Genomic DNA, 21367 nt, shown 5'->3' with positions numbered 1-21367 from the left:
ACTCACTCAAACCTACATTTGGAGCGCTCACAGTTCACATCCATCCAAAGCTCTTACAACTAGTTTTATCATTGGAATCTGGTCTGTGTGGGATCACTGTCCCCTGAGGATTTACCCAAAACACCAGCATATGTTTGACCCTCCTAAGTCTTTCTTTCCTTTTACTCCTCCTCCTCCTCCTTCATAAGGCTGATCCTTGGACCTCCTCTTTCTCCTCCTCCTCCATAAGGCAGATCCTTGGACTCCCCCCCCCCCTCCAGTGTTTTTCAGACTTGTGTCATGGCAGGTTCTAGTTCTGACTCCAGCTCTAGTAAAACCTCCTGTTGATCCTTGGACCTCCTCTGTCTCCTCCTCTTTCTCCTCCTCCTCCTTTATAAGGCTGATCTTTGGACCTCCTCTGTCTCCTCCTCCTCCCTCCTTCATAAGGCTAACCCTTGGACCCCCCCTCAGTCTGTATAGTCCAGTGTTTCTCAGACTTCAGTTATGGCAGGTTCTGGTTCTGGTTCTGACTCCAGTAAATCCAGCTGTTGTGTTCGTCCTAAATACCTCATCCTCATCTCATTGACTGTAGTTGTGGTCATCGTCTGTTTGGGGGTGGGTCTGGGGGTGAGTCTGTCCAGGACCCCCACACCCCCTCCTCCTCCCCCTCTGGACAGAGGTCCATGCCAGCCTTCAGATGACCGGAGCGGGGACTGGAAGGACTTCCGTCTGCCCGCCTACGTTTGGCCAGTCCACTACGACCTGCACCTGGAGCCGGACTTGGACCGGGACACCTACGGGGGTACGGTGGAGGTCCACCTGGAGCTGGGCCGGCCCACCAGGCACCTGTGGATGCACATCAGGGACACTTATGTCAGCGCTAAACCCAGGCTGAAGAAGAAGCTGAAGGACCAACAGGAAGTGGAGCTGGACGTCAAAGGATGCTTTGAATACAGACCCAACGAGTACGTGGTGGTGGAGGCGGAGCTTCAGCTGGACGCCACCGCACCTGGAGAGGTCTACGTCCTGAGTCTGGACTTCCAGGGCTGGTTGAACGGATCTGTGGTGGGCTTCTACAGGGTCATCTACACCGAACAGGGACAGACCAAGTAAGACTGGCACTCAGATAAATATAAATATAAATATAAATATAATAAAGTAAGGCCTTCCGCTCAGTCTAACAGTATACATATATAAATAAATATAATAAAGTAATGAAGCAGTGACAAAGAACATAACATAAAGTATAAATATATAAATAAATATACACATGATATAAATATAATATACATATACATGTAATGTAAATATATAATATAAATGAGGAAAATAAAGAGATGACGCAGATGAACCAGTCTGAATGTGGTGGTACCAACCTTTAATCAGTGGTTAGGGTTAGGAACAGTATTTAAGGGGATTCTGAAAATGAGCAGGTACTCTAATGATGCCTTCAGGTACTCTAATGATGCCTTCAGGTGCTGTGGGGAACATGATCCTTACCATGTGTGAATTTCAAACGACCAGTGTGTTGTGTTCAAATGCTTTTGTTGTCGTAGTAAACAGCATCATATCATGACTCACATAAATACACACATGACTTTAAAGTGACCTGTCTAACACCTGAATGGACCTGTCTAACACCTGAATGGACCTGTCTAATACCTGAATGGACCTGTCTAACACCTGAATGGACCTGTCTAATACCTGACACGCTGATGGTCAGGATTAGGGCTAACCCAAACCCTAACCTGCTCTTTGGTCCTATCTCTAACCCTAACCCTAACCCTACCCCTAACCCTAACCATCCCACCTGATCTGACCATGACCTTCCTCCAGCATCCACCATCCAGTCGGACACAACTGGACCAGGGGTTCATTTCTGGGTTCAATAGTGACCTCAGCTGTTTGTTCGTCCTTCAGTGCAAATAGTGAGCGAACGATGGGTCGGCGAACGCAGAGGCTTAACGAACACAAAATCTGTTCATGCACTCATTGCATTCGCTAAACCATCGTTCGCTCACTATTTATATCAGCCCTTTAGCAACGAACTTGGTGAGCGCACACTTTTAATGAACTAGCCCAGAAACGGGATAGTGCATTTTGCGTTGTGTTAGGGTTAACAAACTAACGCACAAATGCATTTTGCATTGTGTTAGTTGTTAATGAACAAAGAGCGAGCCCAGAAACGGGATAGTGCAAAATGCGTTAAATAGATGCATTTTGCGTTGGGCTGAACGATTTGACGAACTAGTGCAGAAACAAGCCCCAGTTGTGCAGGACCGGTGGTTCAGGATCCCCAAACCCAGGGGGGGACAGACTGGGTCCATCCTTCATAGAGGACTGGTGTCTGTCTGATGTCCAAAGGGTGGACATGTTCAGGACTGACCGAAGGCTCTAATGGACATTTACGTGTGTTTTTGTCTAATGGTCATTTACGTGTGTTTTTGTCTAATGGTCATTTACGTGTGTTTTTGTGTTTTTGTCTAATGGTCATTTACGTGTGTGTGTTTTTGTCTAATGGACATTTACGTGTGTGTGTTTTTGTCTAAATGGGTTGAATGTGTGAACATGAAAAACAGAACTGATCTGATTTGATCAAATGGATTCAATAGAACAAAGAGTGGAACACTGAAGGTGTCCCTGGTGTCCTAGTTTCACAGCTCTAACACGTCCTAACCCTAACCCGTCCTTTCTGTTTGTCTCTTCTCTCATCAGGAAAATCGCTGCCACAGATCATGAACCCACAGATGCTCGGAAGTCCTTCCCCTGCTTCGACGAACCAAATAAAAAGGCAACATACAAGATATCCATCACACATGATGCAGAGTACGAAGCTCTGTCCAACATGCCCCGAGAGGTAGGGCCGGGTTAGGGTTAGGACCGGGTTAGGGTTAGGACCAGGTTAGGACCGGGCTAGGGTCAGGGTTAGGACCAGGTTAGGGTTAGGACCGGGTTAGGGTTAGGACCAGGTTAGGGTTAGGGTTAGGACTGGGTTAGGGTTAGAGGTAGGACTGAAGAGCAGGGTTGGGGTTAGGGTTAACCCTAACCCTACCAGTGTAAACAGGAAACAGTATAAACAGTATAAACAGTTCCTACAGACTTGATGAAGTGGATTTCCATGGTTTTCCAAACTACTGATCCATTTCTTTCATTTCCTCATTCTGTGGAAACTGAACAGATCATTTTTATTCCAGTGAAATTACAAAGATGTGTCAACACTGTGAACCCTAAAGACAGGTGGACCTGGTCTAGGATCCACCTGTCTTTATTTTTTGTGGTCCTCTTGTGTCCAGGGTGGACCTGGTCTTGGGTCCACTGGTCTAGATGAACCTTTCATCTTTTGTGGTCCTCTTTTTTCAGGGCGGACCTGGTCTTTATCTTTTGTGGTCCTCTTTTCCAGGGCGGACCTGGTCTTTATCTTATGTGGTCCTCTTTTCCAGGGCGGACCTGGTCTTTATCTTTTGTGGTCCTCTTTCCAGGGTGGACCTGGTCTTTATCTTTTGTGGTCCTCTTTTTTTAGGGTGGACCTGGTCTTTATCTTATGTGGTCCTCTTTTCCAGGGTGGACCTGGTCTTTATCTTTTGTGGTCCTCTTTTCCAGGGTGGACCTGGTCTTTATCTTATGTGGTCCTCTTTTCCAGGGTGGACCTGGTCTTTATCTTTTGTGGTCCTCTTTTTTTAGGGTGGACCTGGTCTTTATCTTATGTGGTCCTCTTTTCCAGGGTGCCCCCCAGCTCCTTCCCAGTGGTTCAGTGAAGACCTCCTTTGAACGGTCGGTGTCCATGAGCACATATCTGGTCTGCTTCGCTGTTCATCAGTTCACCTACGAGGAGAGAACGTCTGCCAGTGGAATTCCAGTGAGTTGATCTCATGTACACTCACAGTCACTGAAAACTTTCAGACCATATTTTTTGACATAATTTTTATTTCAAACCCTAAACTGGAATTTTTTCACATGAATCATTTGTTTCAGATATTGGCACAGAAACACAAATCTAAAGTTTACAGAAGAATTTCAAAACAAAAAAACTTAACAGCAGAAAATGTCACCAGACAAACACATAGTCCCAACAGTAGCGGTCCTGGTCCTGGATCTTGGTCCTGGTCCTGGACTTTGTGGTCTATGTTCTCCAGAGCCTGTGTTGTTGTGGCGTTCAACCAGGTTTGGGACCAGCCCATACATAGTCCTGGACTCAAAGCGTCCTCCTCCATACCCAGGTCTAACAGTAGTGGTCCTGGTCCTGGTCCTGGTCCTGGTCCCATACATAGTCCTGGACTCAAAGCGTCCTCCTCCATACCCTGGTCCAACAGTAGCGGTCCTGGTCCTGGTCCCATACATAGTCCTGGACTCAAAGCATCCTCCTCCATACCCTGGTCCAACAGTAGCAGTCCTGGTCCTGGTCCCATACATAGTCCTGGACTCAAAGCGTCCTCCATACCCACGTCCAACCCACAGATGTTCAGGTGACAGGCGTGGCATGATGCTGTTGACTGGACTAACACTGGTGTCCTTATTCCCTCTGCCAAGGCAGATCAGTGGGCCCCCGTGGCCCCCCGTGGCCCCCCTACCCCCAATCACCAAAATGTAATCATTTGCTCCTTGTGCCAGTATCAACATTTACTGAAATTTTCATCCAGATCTGGAGCACTGATTTGCCTTGGCCGAGGTCTGCGCTCTCCGAGTGCTTCTAGTTTGGGCCTTTATATAGGCCTTTTTTGGGCCTTTATAAAGGCCTTTTTTGGGCCTTAATATAGGCCTTTTTGGGCCTTTATAAAGGCCTTTTTTAGGCCTTTATAAAGGCCTTTTTTGGGCCTTTATATAGGCCTTTTTTGGGCCTTTATAAAGGCGTTTTTGGGCCTTTATATAGGCCTTTTTTAGGCCTTTATAAAGGCCTTTTTTGGGCCTTTATATAGGCCTTTTTCGGCCTTTATAAAGGCCTTTTTTGGGCCTTTATATAGGCCTTTTTTGGGACTTTATATAGGCCTTTATAAAGGCCTTTTTTGGGCCGTTATATAGGCCTTTTTTGGGCCTTTATAAAGGCCTTTTTTGGGCCTTTATAAAGGCCTTCCGAACCAGTCCTCAGATTGTGCACAGACCCACTGAGTATTACTCATATGCATTTGTTCCACTTTTCCAAACAGACAAACATGTGAATGAACTGTGACAACATGAACACTGATGATGATCTGAACGAGCAGAACTAAGACGACAAGAAATGAACTGTGAAGAATGACAACCAACGACAAGTAGAAATATACAGACATTTATACAAGTAGAAATATACAGACATTTATACAAGTAGAAATATACAGACATTTATACAAGTACAAATGTACAGACATTTATACAAGTAGAAATATACAGACATTTATACAAGTACAAATATACAGACATTTAGATCTCAGAGTCTCTACTGACTGTCCGTCTGTATCAGGTTTCCTGTTTTGTTGCTGCTGACAGAAGTGGTTTCATGGTTTGAATTCTTCTTTCTCTTGTTTAGTTCCCACTAATCCTCCAGATGTTGTGTGTTGTGTGTTTTGTGCGTGTTGTGTGTTGTGTGTTTTGTTTCCAGTTGAGGATCTACGCCCAGCCCAGTCAAATACACACTGCAGAGTATGCAGCTAAAACCACCAAGATCATCTTCGATTACTTTGAGGAATATTTCAACATGAGCTACAGCATCTCTAAATTGGGTAAAGTTATCCTGAACTGCTCTGACTGAAGTATCTGAGTACAGATGAGTAATAGATTACATTTGGTGTTAAAGTGGGTAAAGTTATTCTGAACTGCTCTGACAGAAGTATCTGAGTACAGATGAGTAATAGATTACATTTGGTTTTAAACTGGGTAAAGTTATTCTGAACTGCTCTGACAGAAGTATCTGAGTACAGATGAGTAATAGATTACATCTACTGTTAAACTGGGTAAAGTTATTCTGAACTGCTCTGACTGAAGCATCTGAGGTACAGATGAGTAATAGATTACATCTGGTGTTAAACTGGTAGGATGAACACCAACTGGAGTCCATTTCATTTCATTCATGAATCCTTACAGTGTGGTTTCATTTTCCTAGGACTGGAATTTGACAGAACTAGAATATTTCAGATTTCAGGACAGTGGTGCAGTGGGTTAGGGTTAGGGTTAAGTAAGTATGTAGGTAAATTTTATTTATAGAGCACTTTTCACAGACAGAGTCACAAAGTGCTTCATCAAATCAAATCAAAATCAAATCAAGTTTACAGAAACCCAACACAATCCTCCAGGAGCAAACACTGGTGACTGGTGACAGTGGAAGGAAACAGTACCTTTAACAGCAGAAACCTGGAGCAGAGCCAGACTGAGGAGGATGGACGAGTGACAGGACCAGCTGGGGTTAGAGAGAGAGGAAAGGAGGAGAAAAGAGAGAGCGATAGAGATATGGAGAGACAAGGGGAGAGGGGGGAGGTAAGGGGAGACACATGGAGTACATGTAACACTGTAAAGTAGCAACTTTACACTGTGAAAAACATACAACGGTGCAAGTAGAATACAATTAGAATGCCTGTAAAACCCAACAAAGAAACCATTAAGACAGTTTAAATATGATGAACACATAAAGTGTAATCAGTCTGTGGTGGTCCTGGGTCAGGTGGGAAACTAAAAAGCCTGTTTGAACAGGAGGGTTTGGAGGTGCTTTTTAAAACTCTGTACAGAGTCCATGGACCGTAAGTGTAGAGGCAGCTCATTCCACAGACGTGGTGCCACAGCTTTAAAGGACCTGTCAGCCTGTGTGCTGAAACAAGTGTGTGGAACCATCAGCAGGTGTGTGGAACCATCAGTAGGTGTGTGGAACCATCAGCAGGTGTGTGGAACCATCAGCAGGTGTGTGGAACCATCAGTAGGTGTGTGGAACCATCAGCAGGTGTGTGGAACCATCAGCAGGTGTGTGGAACCATCAGCAGGTGTGTGGAACCTTCAGCAGGTGTGTGGAACCATCAGCAGGTGTGTGGAGCCATCAGCAGGTGTGTGGAACCATCAGCAGGTGTGTGAAACCATCAGCAGGTGTGTGGAACCATCAGTAGGTGTGTGGAACCATCAGCAGGTGTGTGGAACCATCAGCAGGTGTGTGGAACCATCAGCAGGTGTGTGGAACCATCAGCAGGTGTGTGGAACCATCAGTAGGTGCTGTTCTGAAGACCTCAGGCTACAAGTCCAGCTGTAGGGCTGAATCAGGGCAGTCATGTATGCAGGGGCCTGGCCATGTAGAGCCCAGAAAGTTAGAACCAGAAGTTTGAAATGAAAACGATCTAAAAAAAGAGCCAGTGGAGTGATTTAAGAATGGGAGTGATGTGGGCTCTCCGGTTTGTGCGGGTCAGAAGGATTCAGCAGAGTTCTGGAAAAACTGTAGACTGGCCAGCTCCTTCTGTTTAAACACATGAACAGGCTGTTCAGTAGTCTGTTTAAACACATGAACAGGCTGTTCAGTAGTCTGTTTAAACAGGTGAACAGGCTGTTAAGTAGTCTGTTTAAACAGGTGAACAGACTGTTCAGTAGTCTGTTTAAACACATGAACAGGCTGTTCAGTAGTCTGTTTAAACAGGTGAACAGACTGTTCAGTAGTCTGTTTAAACACATGAACAGGCTGTTCAGTAGTCTGTTTAAACACATGAACAGGCTGTTCAGTAGTCTGTTTAAACAGGTGAACAGACTGTTCAGTAGTCTGTTTAAACACATGAACAGGCTGTTCAGTAGTCTGTTTAAACAGGTGAACAGACTGTTCAGTAGTCTGTTTAAACACATGAACAGGCTGTTCAGTAGTCTGTTTAAACACATGAACAGGCTGTTCAGTAGTCTGTTTAAACACATGAACAGGCTGTTCAGTAGTCTGTTTAAACAGATGAACGGGCCGTTCAGTAGTCTGTTTAAACGGGTGAACGGGCCGTTCAGTAGTCTGTTTAAACGGGTGAACGGGCCGTTCAGTAGTCTGTTTAAACGGGTGAACAGGCCGTTCAGTAGTCTGTTTAAACAGGTGAACAGGCTGTTCAGTAGTCTGTTTAAACGGGCCGTTCAGTAGTCTGTTTAAACGGGTGAACGGGCTGTTCAGTAGTCTGTTTAAACGGGCCGTTCAGTAGTCTGTTTAAACGGGTGAACAGGCTGTTCAGTAGTCTGTTTAAACGGGTGAACGGGCCGTTCAGTAGTCTGTTTAAACGGGTGAACGGGCCGTTCAGTAGTCTGTTTAAACGGGTGAACAGACTGTTCAGTAGTCTGTTTAAACGGGCCGTTCAGTAGTCTGTTTAAACGGGTGAACAAACTGTTCAGTAGTCTGTTTAAACGGGTGAACGGGCCGTTCAGTAGTCGGTTTAAATGGGTGAACAGGCCGTTCAGTAGTCTGTTTAAACGGGTGAACGGGCCGTTCAGTAGTCTGTTTAAACGGGTGAACAGACTGTTCAGTAGTCTGTTTAAAAGGGTGAACGGGCCGTTCAGTAGTCTGTTTAAACGGGCCGTTCAGTAGTCTGTTTAAACGGGTGAACGGGCTGTTCAGTAGTCTGTTTAAACGGGCCGTTCAGTAGTCTGTTTAAACGGGTGAACGGGCCGTTCAGTAGTCTGTTTAAACGGGCCGTTCAGTAGTCTGTTTAAACGGGTGAACGGGCCGTTCAGTAGTCTGTTTAAACGGGTGAACGGGCCGTTCAGTAGTCTGTTTAAACAGGCCGTTCAGTAGTCTGTTTAAACGGGTGAACGGGCCGTTCAGTAGTCTGTTTAAACAGGTGAACGGGCCGTTCAGTAGTCTGTTTAAACGGGTGGACGGGCCGTTCAGTAGTCTGTTTAAACGGGTGAACGGGCCGTTCAGTAGTCTGTTTAAACGGGTGAACGGGCCGTTCAGTAGTCTGTTTAAACAGGTGGACAGGCTGTTCAGTAGTCTGTTTAAACAGGTGAACAGACTGTTCAGTAGTCTGTTACAGAAGACACAAAATTGTGAACGATCATCTCAAGCTCATTGATGGACACCATAGACCTGAGTTTGGAGATGTTGTGGAGTTTGAAGAAACAGTTTTTCACCAGGTGTTTGGAGTAGTATTCTAAAGACATGGCCTGGTCAAAGATGAGACCCAGATTCCTCAGTTTGGTCTTTACCGAAGAGCTTAGGGTTAGGGTTAGGGTTGGTCTGGTTTCTATCTCTACCTCTAAGACAGGTCTGTGTGGGTTCATTCAGGTCTGGAGTTGGTCCCCAAGCAATTTCAAGCAGCTTCTTATTTGTCAGGTTGTTCATGCTGATTACCTCCAGGAGGGATTGGGATCACTTTGCTTTGTGTGTTTGTTTGTGTGTTTGTTTGTTTGTTAGCAAGATAAATCAGAAAGTTATGGACAGATTTTCACGAAATTTTCAGTAAATATTGATATGACACAAGGAAGAAATGATTACATTTTGGTGGTGACTGGGGGGGGGGGGACGACAGATCTGTCTTGGCGGAGGTCTGCGCTCTCTGAATGCTTTTCTTGTTGCTAATATAAAACTAGGCATCATCATGTTGTTTTCTGGGGGCAATAAAATGAATGAACCTTTGGTCATGCAATAAAAATACCACAGATCTGTCATTCAGTGAACACGACTATAACCAGTGTTCAGAACTCAACCTCCTCCCCCACCCACCACCACCATGAACAGTGTATATGTGTGGATCCACTCTTTCTGTTTAAATCCAACAGTTTCCAGGTTGTTCCATACAGCAGAAACAGTTGAATCTGGTCCCAGTCGTGTGTCTGTCCAATTAGATTCAATTCACATCAATATTAGTTGAGTTCTAATTTTAAATGTGTGGGAAATGGGATTTTCAATGTTCAGTGTAAATGTCCACAGAGTCCGCATTCCTCAGTGGATGTGGACAATTTAGTTCCACATACAAGAGATTGTTCTAAGCTACAGGTGGATCCAACTGGAGGAGAATCGGAGTCGTTTGGAATTTTAGATGAATTTTGGAAAATTGTAGATGTTGTGACCTTGCTGTGACCTTGAACTTTGTCCTACTGGGACCAAAATGGAATGGGTTGGTCCCAGGGCCTAGGCCTATCTGTGGGGAAGATTTGGGAAAGATGGGTGGAAGAGTTTTACACTAAAGATGAGAACAAACAAACAAACAAACAAAAAAACAAACAAACACACAAAGCAAAGTGATCCCAATCCCTCCTGGTGGAGGTAAATATGCGACAGACTGGACCAGGAGGATTCAGCACAGAAGAAGAATCAGAAAAGGCTGATGTTCACGACACGCTGCATCAACACAGAAGTGGAGAAGGTTGACAGGTAGGGCAACGGTGTACAGGCAACAGGGACGACCACAGAAAACAGGGATGACCACAGGCAAAAGGGACGACTACAGGCAACAGGGACAACCACAGGCAACAGGGACGACCACAGGCAACAGGGACGAGCACAGCCCTGAGAATGCTGTCAAACAAGGCAACGATTGTTCTGAGTCTGGAGTGGATCCAACAGAACCAGTGCAGACTCCTTCTGTCAAACACCTGGGGCCTTATGTATAAAGACTTGCGTGGATTTCATACTGAAACCTGGCGTACGCCCAAATCCAGAAAAGTCCGAACGCACAAAAAAATCCAGATGTATAAAACTGAGCGTACGCCTGAATCCACGTACACTTCCTTTATTCATCCCAATCAGCTGGAATTGAGCGCATATGTTGGAGTACCTGACTCCTCCCTCTCCACACCCACATTTAAATATGCAAATTAGTATAAACGGGGTCTGCAGGTGGGATTCCCTCTGGGACTCCCCTGTCTGCAGGATCAGATGATGACGTCAAGGTGGACGCGAAGCGGAGGATGAAACAGGCGGAAGAAGAAAAGAGACGAACTGAGACTGAGCAGAAAGTGGACGATACTGTGGGTGACACTGGTCTGACAGGGCTGATGCAGATCACCCCCAGGTAAATGTGTATTTAGTATTTGTGTAACTTACACATTAGTTTATTCTACAGGTCATACACAGTCTGATCACAGCCAAACAAGATAAAAGTTCATGTGTAATCATGTCAGGAAATCAAAGAGGAAATCCTACACTTTGACTCCTGTTGAATCACTCCAATTATTATTTTCCAACAGTGAGACAGCAGACGCTCAGACCCAGGACCATCCTCCTGTCACAGAGGCTTCTGTTGACTCCAGTGTTAGCCGGTCCTCCGGTCCGCCACAGCCCACTGCTGATGTCCATCTGACCGGTGTCCAGAACACCAACACGGGTCTGTGCTGACCCAAGTCACATTAGGACATCGAGTGGACAATCGGTGGAGTCAATGAGCAACTGGACCGACTCATAAATGTTCTGACAGACATGAACAGTACATGAAATGCATTTATCAACCAGTGAATTTTGGGTCCTTATCCCTTTATATGGTTGTTGCTGAATGTCCTCCTGGGCAGGATTGGCATTGATGGGTTCAGGGTTGGTTCTGGTTCTGGTTCTGGTGGTGGATGTGCTGCTCTGACAGTAGGATGACGTGTCGGTGTGTTCATTGTTCATCTGTGTATCTCTGATGTGCACATCAATCGGAGAAATGACCATTTTCACATTATTAACAGTTCCTCAGTGTTTCCTCTGTGTCTCCAAAGGTTCCAAACACTAGAAATGTGCGTACTCCAGCTATGGACTTGGCGTGAAGGAGCGCACATTTCCACGGTCATTTCACTCTTTATACATCTGAACATGAGCGTGGAAAAGGGCATACGCCAGGTTTTTGTGTGTACGCACGCTTTATACATGAGGCCCCTGGACTGAGCAGCAGAAGAAGAAAAACAAAATAAGGAACAAACTGGTCATAAATGTACAAAAATAAGCAGCAAAATCAATAAAAATGAACAGTAAATGAGATAAAAAGAATAAAAACTGATCAAAATTGGCAAGAAAATGAATAAAAAGTGTAAATAAGTATCACAGCGATCCAGGATGTCGGTAATCAAACACAGTTCTCATAGTTAGAAGTTAAAGGGTAAGACTAACCCTGGGAAGTCTGACGGTGGTTTGTGGTCCTAGTGGTACTGGTTCCATCCCTACAGGTGTTTGTGATCACATCCAGGTCCAGGTCCTGCTCAGGTCCCAGATGAGTTGTGTTTTTGTATCTTTACTTCCTGTTTGTGGTTTGCTGGTGTCTGTCAGATGCAGTCTGAGTGTCTGTTGGGTTCATTGTGTTTGTCGTTGTATTCCAGACATGATCGCCATCCCAGACTTTGGAACCGGTGCCATGGAGAACTGGGGCCTGATCACTTACAGGGAGACCAACCTGCTGTACGACCAGCTCCAGTCCTCCTCCTACAACAAGCAGAGAGTGGCCAGTGTCATCGCCCACGAGCTGGTCCACCAGGTACCCCTTGAACAAGTCTGGTCCACCAGGTAGCCCTTACACAAGTCTGGTCCACCAGGTACCCCTTCCACATCTGAACCCATGAGCTGGTCCACCAGGTACCCCTTCCACTAGTCTGGTCCACCAGGTACCCCTTCCACTAGTTTGCACCCCTGTAGAATCCATCTGGTCTACAGGGTCAGGGTCACCCCGGACAGGCTGTGGTCTGAGGCGGACCCTGCAGACCTGGGTGAATCCTGTTAGAACTCCACACTGAACCTGAACCCATCAGCAGTCTGATCTTAGCAGTGATTCCAGAACAGTCCGAACTGTGAGTAAAGAACAGACACAAACTGCTGTTAGTGAGGAGGTGTGGTCCACCTGCTGGAGGGAGGAGTCATCATTTCAAAAGCTGTGATTGGCTGATCCTAAAGCTAGAAAAAAATAGACTTTTGGTGATAATGGGTAAAGGATGGACCCTCAAATGGATAAACTGAATCATAGACTCTAATCTAATGAAGACTGTGGAATTGTAAATAATATTTCACATAAAAGAAAAGATCTGTTCAGTGAACAGTAAGATATATTTTAAAATGATCGACAACATCTGTGAAAAAACTCAGGCCCACTGGCACAGTATCCACACACTGAGACTTTTATTTATTTGTTCAGATTATTTGGCATGTTGGTAATTTTTGCAACTTACACTTTCAACATTTCACCTCAGTTTGGTTTTAACCAGGGTAGAGCTTTCATCGGTGTCTGTGATTACTGAGCATCCTCAGGAGGTTGAGACCCTAACCCTGACCCTAACCCTGACCCTGACCCTGACCCTAACCCTGACCCTGACCCTTACCCTAACCCTTACCCTGACCCTAACCCTGACCCTGACCCTAACCCTGACCCTAACCCTGACCCTGACCCTAACCCTGACCCTGACCCTAACCCTGACCCTTACCCTGACCCTAACCCTGACCCTAACCCTGACCCTTACCCTTACCCTAACCCTGACCCTGACCCTGACCCTAACCCTGACCCTGACCCTGACCCTGACCTAACCCTGACCCTGACCCTAACCCTAACCCTGACCCTGACCCTAACCCTGACCCTAACCCTTACCCTGACCCTGACCCTGACCCTAACCCTAACCCTGACCCTGACCCTGACCCTGCAGATGGAGGGTTGGGACAGACCCAGGTCATCACTGCTGCATTGGTGCCTTTTCCCTGTTGTCAAATCCCTCAGTGTTGTGATGTCTTTCATTTGGGTGGTGTTCCATTGTGGTGTTGGGTTGGAGAAGTAAGAGCATCTGCAATGAGATCAACCACAAACAGGATTCTGCACCATCCCATCTGTAACCTTTAGTGAATTCACTGTCATCCAGTGTTTGCAGAATCTCCCTCCTACCTCTAACATTTTGTCCTCTGCTTAAGGAACTCCTCTTCCCCTTAAAAGTCCCCTTCCCCTCAAAGTCCTCTTCCCCTTAAAAGTCCTCTTCCCCTTAAAGTCCTCTTCCCCTTAAAAGTCCTCTTCCCCTTAAAGTCCTCTTCCCCTTAAAAGTCCTCTTCCCCTTAAAGTCCTCTTCCTGCTCTGAACAGATCTCACCGTAGGAGTTCTCTTAAGGACTAGGATTCTTTAAGAATAGCTTTTATCTTTACTAGGATCCACTCTGCATTTTTGGGGGAAATTCTAAGAAAACATCAGGATTCTAAGAATTGTCTTAGAATTTGGAAACTAGGAACAACTCTGCACCAAGAATCTGTAGGAATATGAGCCCAGATGGATAATCCATGTATTCACACAGATGGAGGAGCTGCTCTCCTGTTCAGTCTGAATCTGATGGATGAACTAAGGGTCAGGGTCAGGGTTAGGGTCAGGGTCAGGGTTAGGGTCAGGGTTAGGGTCAGGGTCAGGGTCAGGGTGTTGGTTCAGTCCAGGGTCAGGGTCAGGGTTAGGGTTAGGCTGTTGGTTCAGTCCAGGGTCAGGGTCAGGGTTAGGGTCAGGGTGTTGGTTCAGTCCAGGGTCAGGGTTAGGGTTAGGCTGTTGGTTCAGTCCAGGGTCAGGGTCAGGGTTAGGGTCAGGGTGTTGGTTCAGTCCAGGGTCAGGGTCAGGGTCAGGGTGTTGGTTCAGTCCAGGGTCAGGGTTAGGGTTAGGCTGTTGGTTCAGACTGATGCCTGCGTTGACATGTGTTAGTTGAATGTGACTCCGCCCACAGACAGGTCCCAGTTCACAGGTCAGGTTCAGGTGGTTTAGATGGTTCAGGTAGTTCAGGTGGTCCAAGTGGTTTAGGTGGTCCAGGTGGTTCAGGTGGTCCAGGTGGTCCAGGTGTGCCCCTGTAGTTGCAGTGTTTCTGATGTGCAGACAGTTCCTTCTCAGATCTGAGCAGGTTTATGAGCAGATAACAGACCTGTAGGCAGTGTGTCAGCTTTTATGAACTGGTGTACAGATAACAGTCTGTGTGTCAGCTTTTATGAACTGCTGTACAGATAACAGTGAGGGTTCAGACCCAGTCCTGTCTTTGATCCAGTCCTTAGGGTTAGGGTTAGTCCATCCTTAACCTTGAACTGTCAGTGGTTTTACACACCCAGATCAGCTCATTCTCACTAATCATTAATTTCATTCTTTGCTGTGGACAGCTGAACTTCCACACAGTCTAACCCTGGTACATGTCCATGTGTGTCTAACCCTAACCCTGTCTAACCCTAACCCTGGTACATGTCCATGTGTGTCTAACCCTAACCCTGTCTAACCCTAACCCTGTCTAACCCTAACCCTGGTACATGTCCATGTGTGTCTAACCCTAACCCTGTGTAACCCTAACCCTGGTACATGTCCATGTGTGTCTAACCCTAACCCTGTATAACCCTAACCCTGGTACATGTCCATGTGTGTCTAACCCTAACCCTGTCTAACCCTAACCCTGTCTAACCCTAACCCTAACCCTAACCCTAACCCTGTCTAACCCTAACCCTGTCTAACCCTAACCCTGTTCCAGCTCCATTCAAATACACATCACTTCTGCTGTCGTACAGAGGGACATCTGGATCTGCTCCTCCTACCTGCACTGACCCAGGGTTAGGGTTAGGGTCACTCCTTCAGGGTTAGGGTTAGGGTCACTCCATCAGGGTTAGGGTTAGGGTCACTCCATCAGGGTTAGGGTTACGGCCACTCCATCAGGGTTAGGGTTAGGGTCACTCCTTCAGGGTTAGGGTTAGGGTCACTCCATCAGGGTTAGGGTTAGGGTCACTCCTTCAGGGTTAGGGTTAGGGTCACTCCATCAGGGTTAGGGTTAGGGTCACTCCATCAGGGTTAGGGTTAGGGTCACTCCATCAGGGTTAGGGTTAGGGTCACTCCATCAGGGTTAGGGTTAGGGTCACTCCTTCAGGGTTAGGGTTAGGGTCACTCCATCAGGGTTAGGGTTAGGGTCACTCCATCAGGGTAGGGGTCAGTTCCATCCCTACGCACTAGGCTTTCTGAGGCCAGGATACTCTCACAGGTGGTTTCACACTGGTGGAACCACCTGCCAGCCACAACCACAGCAGGGGTGTCCCTCTCAGGGGTGTCCCTCTTAGAGGTGTCCCTCTCAGGGGTGACCGTCTAAGGGGTGACCGTCTCAGGGGTGTCCCTCTTAGGGGTGTCCCTCTCAGGAGTGACCCTCTCAGGGGTGTCCCTCTCAGGGGTAACCCTCTCAGGGGTGTCCCTCTCAGGGGTAACCCTCTCAGGGGTGTCCCTCTCAGGGGTGACTCTCTCAGGGGTGTGCCGCTCAGGGGTGACCCTCTCAGGGGTAACCCTCTTAGGGGTGTCCCTCTCAGGGGTGACCCTCTCAGGGGCTTCCCCTCTCAGGGGTGACCCTCTCAGGGGTAACCCTCTCAGGGGTGACCCTCTCAGGGGCTTCCCCTCTCAGGGGTGTCCCTCTCAGGTCCACCTTCTCTCTTAACCAACCAAAATAAAATTCCGCTCTTTTTTTTTTTTTTTTTTTTTTTTACAAGATAATTATCTCATTAATTTGGAAAAACAGAGCCAAAATTTATTTTTTTTTGTGTGAATTCAATACACTTCTGTGAAATATAAACCTCTGGTTACAAAACAAAATTGTGTGTGTGTGTGTGTGTGTGTGTACATATGTCTGTACATATGTACATATGTATAGGGTTAGAGTTCAGGTTAGAGTTCAGGTTAAAGTTCAGGTTAGAGTTCAGGTTAAAGTTCAGGTTAGAGTTCAGGTTAGAGTTCAGGTTAGAGTTCAGGTTAAAGTTCAGGTTAGAGTTCAGGTTAAAGTTCAGGTTAAAGTTCAGGTTAGAGTTCGGGTTAGAGTTCAGGTTAGAGTTCAGGTTAGAGTTCAGGTTAGAGTTCAGGTTAAAGTTCAGGTTAGAGTTCAGGTTAGAGTTCAGGTTAAAGTTCAGGTTAGAGTTCAGGTTAGAGTTCAGGTTAAAGTTCAGGTTAGAGTTCAGGTTAAAGTTCAGGTTAGACTTCAGGTTAGAGTTCAGGTTAGAGTTCAGGTTAAAGTTCAGGTTAGAGTTCAGGTTAGAATTCAGGTTAAAGTTCAGGTTAGAGTTCAGGTTAGAGTTCAGGTTAGAGTTCAGGTTAAAGTTCAGGTTAGACTTCAGGTTAGAGTTCAGGTTAAAGTTCAGGTTAGAGTTCAGGTTAGAGTTCAGGTTAGCTCGTGGCTAACTCAGTATCATTCTCTTCATTAGACAGATGAGTCAGTGTTGGATGCTGGTGCAGTTTCTTCTTGTGTCTAAAAAGTTGAAGCAGGTGTTGTTTGTCTCCTCCTCTAACCCTAACCCTAACCCAAACCCTAACCCTAACCCAGTGGTTCGGGAACATTGTGACCATGGACTGGTGGGACGACCTGTGGCTGAATGAAGGCTTCGCCAGTTTTTTTGAGTACGTAGGAGTGGAGAGAGCAGAACCAGACTGGAGCATGGTGAGTGTTTAGAACCAGAGAGTAGACAGGTCCAACTGTAGTCTGACAGTAGACAGGTCCAATTAAAGACTGTCAGTAGACAGGTCCAACTGTAGACTGACAGTAGACAGGTCCAACTGCAGACTGACAGTAGACAGGTCCAACTGCAGACTGATAGTAGACAGGTCCAACTATAGTCTGACAGTAGACAGGTCCGACTGCAGACTGACAGTAGACAGGTCCAACTGCAGACTGACAGTAGACAGGTCCGACTGCAGACTGACAGTAGACAGGTCCGACTGCAGACTGACAGTAGACAGGTCCAACTGCAGACTGACAGTAGACAGGTCCAACTGCAGACTGATAGTAGACAGGTCCAACTGAAGACTGACAGTAGACAGGTCCAACTGTAGTCTGACAGTAGACAGGTCCGACTGTAGACTGACAGTAGACAGGTCCGACTGCAGACTGACAGTAGACAGGTCCGACTGCAGACTGACAGTAGACAGGTCCAACTGCAGACTGACAGTAGACAGGTCCAATTAAAGACTGTCAGTAGACAGGTCCAACTGTAGACTGACAGTAGACAGGTCCAACTGCAGACTGACAGTAGACAGGTCCAACTGCAGACTGACAGTAGACAGGTCCGACTGTAGACTGACAGTAAACAGGTCCGACTGCACACTGACAGTAGACAGGTCCGACTGCAGACTGACAGTAGACAGGTCCGACTGCAGACTGACAGTAGACAGGTCCAACTGCAGACTGACAGTAGACAGGTCCAACTGTAGTCTGACAGTAGACAGGTCCGACTGTAGACTGGCAGACTGACAGTAGACAGGTCCAACTGTAGACTGGCAGACTGACAGTAGACAGGTCCAACTGCAGACTGACAGTAGACAGGTCCAATTAAAGACTGTCAGTAGACAGGTCCAACTGTAGTCTGACAGTAGACAGGTCCAACTGCAGACTGACAGTAGACAGGTCCAACTGCAGACTGACAGTAGACAGGTCCAATTAAAGACTGTCAGTAGACAGGTCCAACTGTAGTCTGACAGTAGACAGGTCCAACTGTAGACTGACAGTAGACAGGTCCGACTGCAGACTGACAGTAGACAGGTCCGACTGTAGACTGACAGTAAACAGGTCCGACTGCAGACTGACAGTAGACAGGTCCGACTGCAGACTGACAGTAGACAGGTCCGACTGCAGACTGACAGTAGACAGGTCCAACTGTAGACTGACAGTAGACAGGTCCGACTACAGACTGACAGTAGACAGGTCCAACTGTAGACTGACAGTAGACAGGTCCGACTACAGACTGCAGAATGCTGTAACTGGACTTTTTTTGTCCCTCTCTTGTCCTTTTCTTTTTCTTGTCCTTTTCTTTTTTGTCCTTCTCCGTCCTCTTGTCCTGTCCTCTTCTTTTCTTTTTTTTGTCTTTTTCTCATTTCCAGAGGGACATCATGTTGATCAGTGACGTACTTCCTGTCATGGTGAACGACGCCCTTCTTTCATCTCATCCAATCATTGTGAACGTGTCGACACCTGCAGAGATCACATCTGTGTTTGACGCAATCTCATACAGCAAGGTATTCTGGGTAACCCACCTGATGGGAAGTGTCCGTTTATGTCCTGAACCAGGTGGACTTCCACTGAACCCCTGACCCTTTGGTTCTGTTTCCACAGGGAGCGTCCATCCTCAGGATGTTGGAAGACTGGATGGGCAAAGACCAATTCAAGGAAGGCTGTCGGGTAAGACCCAGTCTGGGGGGGGGGGCGCTGGAAGGACTGGTCCACCTGATCCACTTGATCCATCTGGTCCAACTGATCCACCTGATCCAACTGATCCACCTGGTCCAACTGATCCACCTGATCCACCTGATCCACTTGATCCAACTGATCCACTTGATCAAAATGATCCACCCAATCCAACTGATTCACTTGATCCAACTGATTCAAATGATCCAACTGATCCACTTGATCCACCTGATCCAACTGATCCACCTAATCCAACTAATCCACTTGATCCACCTGATCCAACTGATCCACCTGAGCCAACTAATCCACTCGATCCAACTGATCCACTTGATCCAACTGATCCACCTGATCCAACTGATCCAAACTTGTCTTTTTTCTTCTCAACAGAAATATCTCAAGGACTACTACTTCAAGAACGCCAAAACCTCCAACTTCTGGGCGTCTCTGGCCAACGTATGTTTGAATATTTATTTATTTTGTACACAGTTTGTTGTTTGTTTTGACTTTGGGAACAGTTCCATGTTTGATCCTGTAGACGGTACTTGTCTGCCTGGTGGACGTTCATGTCATGTTCATCTGTAGACAGCAGTCCCAGTTCAGTTCACAGTGCACAGGTCAGCCTGGGATTACAAATGTGTCAGCTGTTCTACTCTGTTCATGGGTCAGACCATGAACCCATTGGGACATATGAACCCACATGAACCCACTGGGACACATGAACCCACATGAACCCACTGGGACACATGAACCCACATGAACCCACTGGGACACTGGTGGAGGACATCTACTGTGGACAGTCCACAGCTGTCAGCCAACAGGACTGGTACTGTTATTACCTCTGACAGGAGGTACTGGGATCACTTTACTTTGTGTGTTTGTGTGTTAGCAGGATAACTCCAAAAGTTATGGACGTATTTTCAGGAAATTTTCAGGAAATGTTGATACTGGCACAGGGAAGAAATGATTACATTTTGGTGGTGATCGGGGGGGGGGGGGGGGGCACTACTTTCTTCAGTCCAGTCCTGTTCCAGTACTGCTCCATGGGTCTGGTACCACAGTGTGTTCTACACTCCTGTTCTGCAGACACAGGGGGTGGAAGGAATTCACAAACGCTGGGACACCTGCAGGAATTGAACCACCAACTTTCCAGACTGGATCAACCTCCATTGCTGCAGAACTGCTTTCAGTTGTTAAGTTGTTTAAGTTGTCTGGTCCTGAGGGTCCAGGTGGTTTATGTGGCGGAGGTTAGTCCGGTCCTGAGGGTCCAGGTGGTTTATGTGGAGGAGGTTAGTCCGGTCCTGAGGGTCCAGGTGGTTTATGTGGAGGAGGTTAGTCCGGTCCTGAGGGTCCAGGTGGTTTATGTGGCGGAGGTTAGTCCGGTCCTGAGGGTCCAGGTGGTTTATGTGGAGGAGGTTAGTCCGGTCCTGAGGGTCCAGGTGGTTTATGTGGAGGAGGTTAGTCCGGTCCTGAGGGTCCAGGTGGTTTATGTGGAGGAGGTTAGTCCGGTCCTGAGGGTCCAGGTGGTTTATGTGGAGGAGGTTAGTCTGGTCCTGAGGGTCCAGGTGGTTTATGTGGAGGAGGTTAGTCCGGTCCTGAGGGTCCAGGTGGTTTCTGTGGACCACAGCTGTAGTATTATTGGGTCAGAGGGACAGACGTAAACAGCACATACGGCACTAGTGGAAATAAGATAACGACAGTTCTGTATGGAACTACGGTTCTATGAATCCCAGATGACCACCAGAGGCGGGGCTTAATAACTGAATGATCATTCTTGTGGGGGCGCAGGTCGACTATTAATGACAACAAAGTCACCTGTGACCTTCGGTGGCTCACGTGAGTCTATATGGTCATGTGACACCGGAACCTCAGTCCCTGAATCTTCTCATGAGAGCATGAGGATTTGGAGGGACCAAGCGTTCTATTTCATCCCTACTGACGGCCAGAGGCGGAGCTTCAAGCACTGGATGATGTATATCAACGAGGTGACGAGCAACCTGCCAAACCCCTGACAACAACTGATAACACAATACCCACCTCAGTGAGAGGTAGAGGGTTTCTGCTGAAGGATGCCTGGGAGCAGAAGGGGTGTGGCTACATTCACCCTGTAGAACAGAGGGGGTGTGGCTACATTCCCCCTGTAGAACAGAGGGGGCGTGGCTACATTCCCCCTGTAGAACCTGGTACTGGTGTTTGCAGTAGAACCAGGAGGCCGGTCTTCATAGAACCTCCACTGGTACTGCATTCATGTCAGCCCATTAGGGTGATCGGCTCCTGGTTGAGTGGTACCTGACCCCAGCAGCAGAGGTGGACCCTGAAGGTGTAGGGTCAGGGTTAGGGTTAGGACCTGACCCTGCAGATGTAGGGTCAGGGTTAGGACCTGACCCTGCAGGTT

At 47.0% G+C, this 21367-nt stretch overlaps 1 protein-coding gene across 1 annotated transcript in view; it reads left to right on the top strand.

Annotated features, from left to right (window-relative positions):
• The first annotated feature begins 483 nt into the window (after positions 1–483).
• enpep (glutamyl aminopeptidase) overlaps positions 484–21367 on the top strand; it is a 72190-nt gene continuing 51306 nt past the window's right edge. Inside the window, exons 1-10 of the mRNA XM_030129633.1 lie at positions 484–1088; positions 2695–2836; positions 3701–3835; positions 5552–5672; positions 12175–12329; positions 17122–17235; positions 18672–18806; positions 18904–18969; positions 19363–19428; positions 20202–20555. Coding sequence (XP_029985493.1) covers positions 484–1088; positions 2695–2836; positions 3701–3835; positions 5552–5672; positions 12175–12329; positions 17122–17235; positions 18672–18806; positions 18904–18969; positions 19363–19428; positions 20202–20555 — 1893 coding nt within the window. The remainder of the gene's footprint in view (positions 1089–2694; positions 2837–3700; positions 3836–5551; positions 5673–12174; positions 12330–17121; positions 17236–18671; positions 18807–18903; positions 18970–19362; positions 19429–20201; positions 20556–21367) is intronic.

The sequence above is a fragment of the Sphaeramia orbicularis genome, unplaced genomic scaffold (assembly GCF_902148855.1).
Source record: "Sphaeramia orbicularis unplaced genomic scaffold, fSphaOr1.1, whole genome shotgun sequence".
Classification (NCBI taxonomy): Eukaryota; Metazoa; Chordata; class Actinopteri; order Kurtiformes; family Apogonidae; genus Sphaeramia; species Sphaeramia orbicularis.
This window is presented reverse-complemented; position numbering and strand designations above follow the sequence as displayed.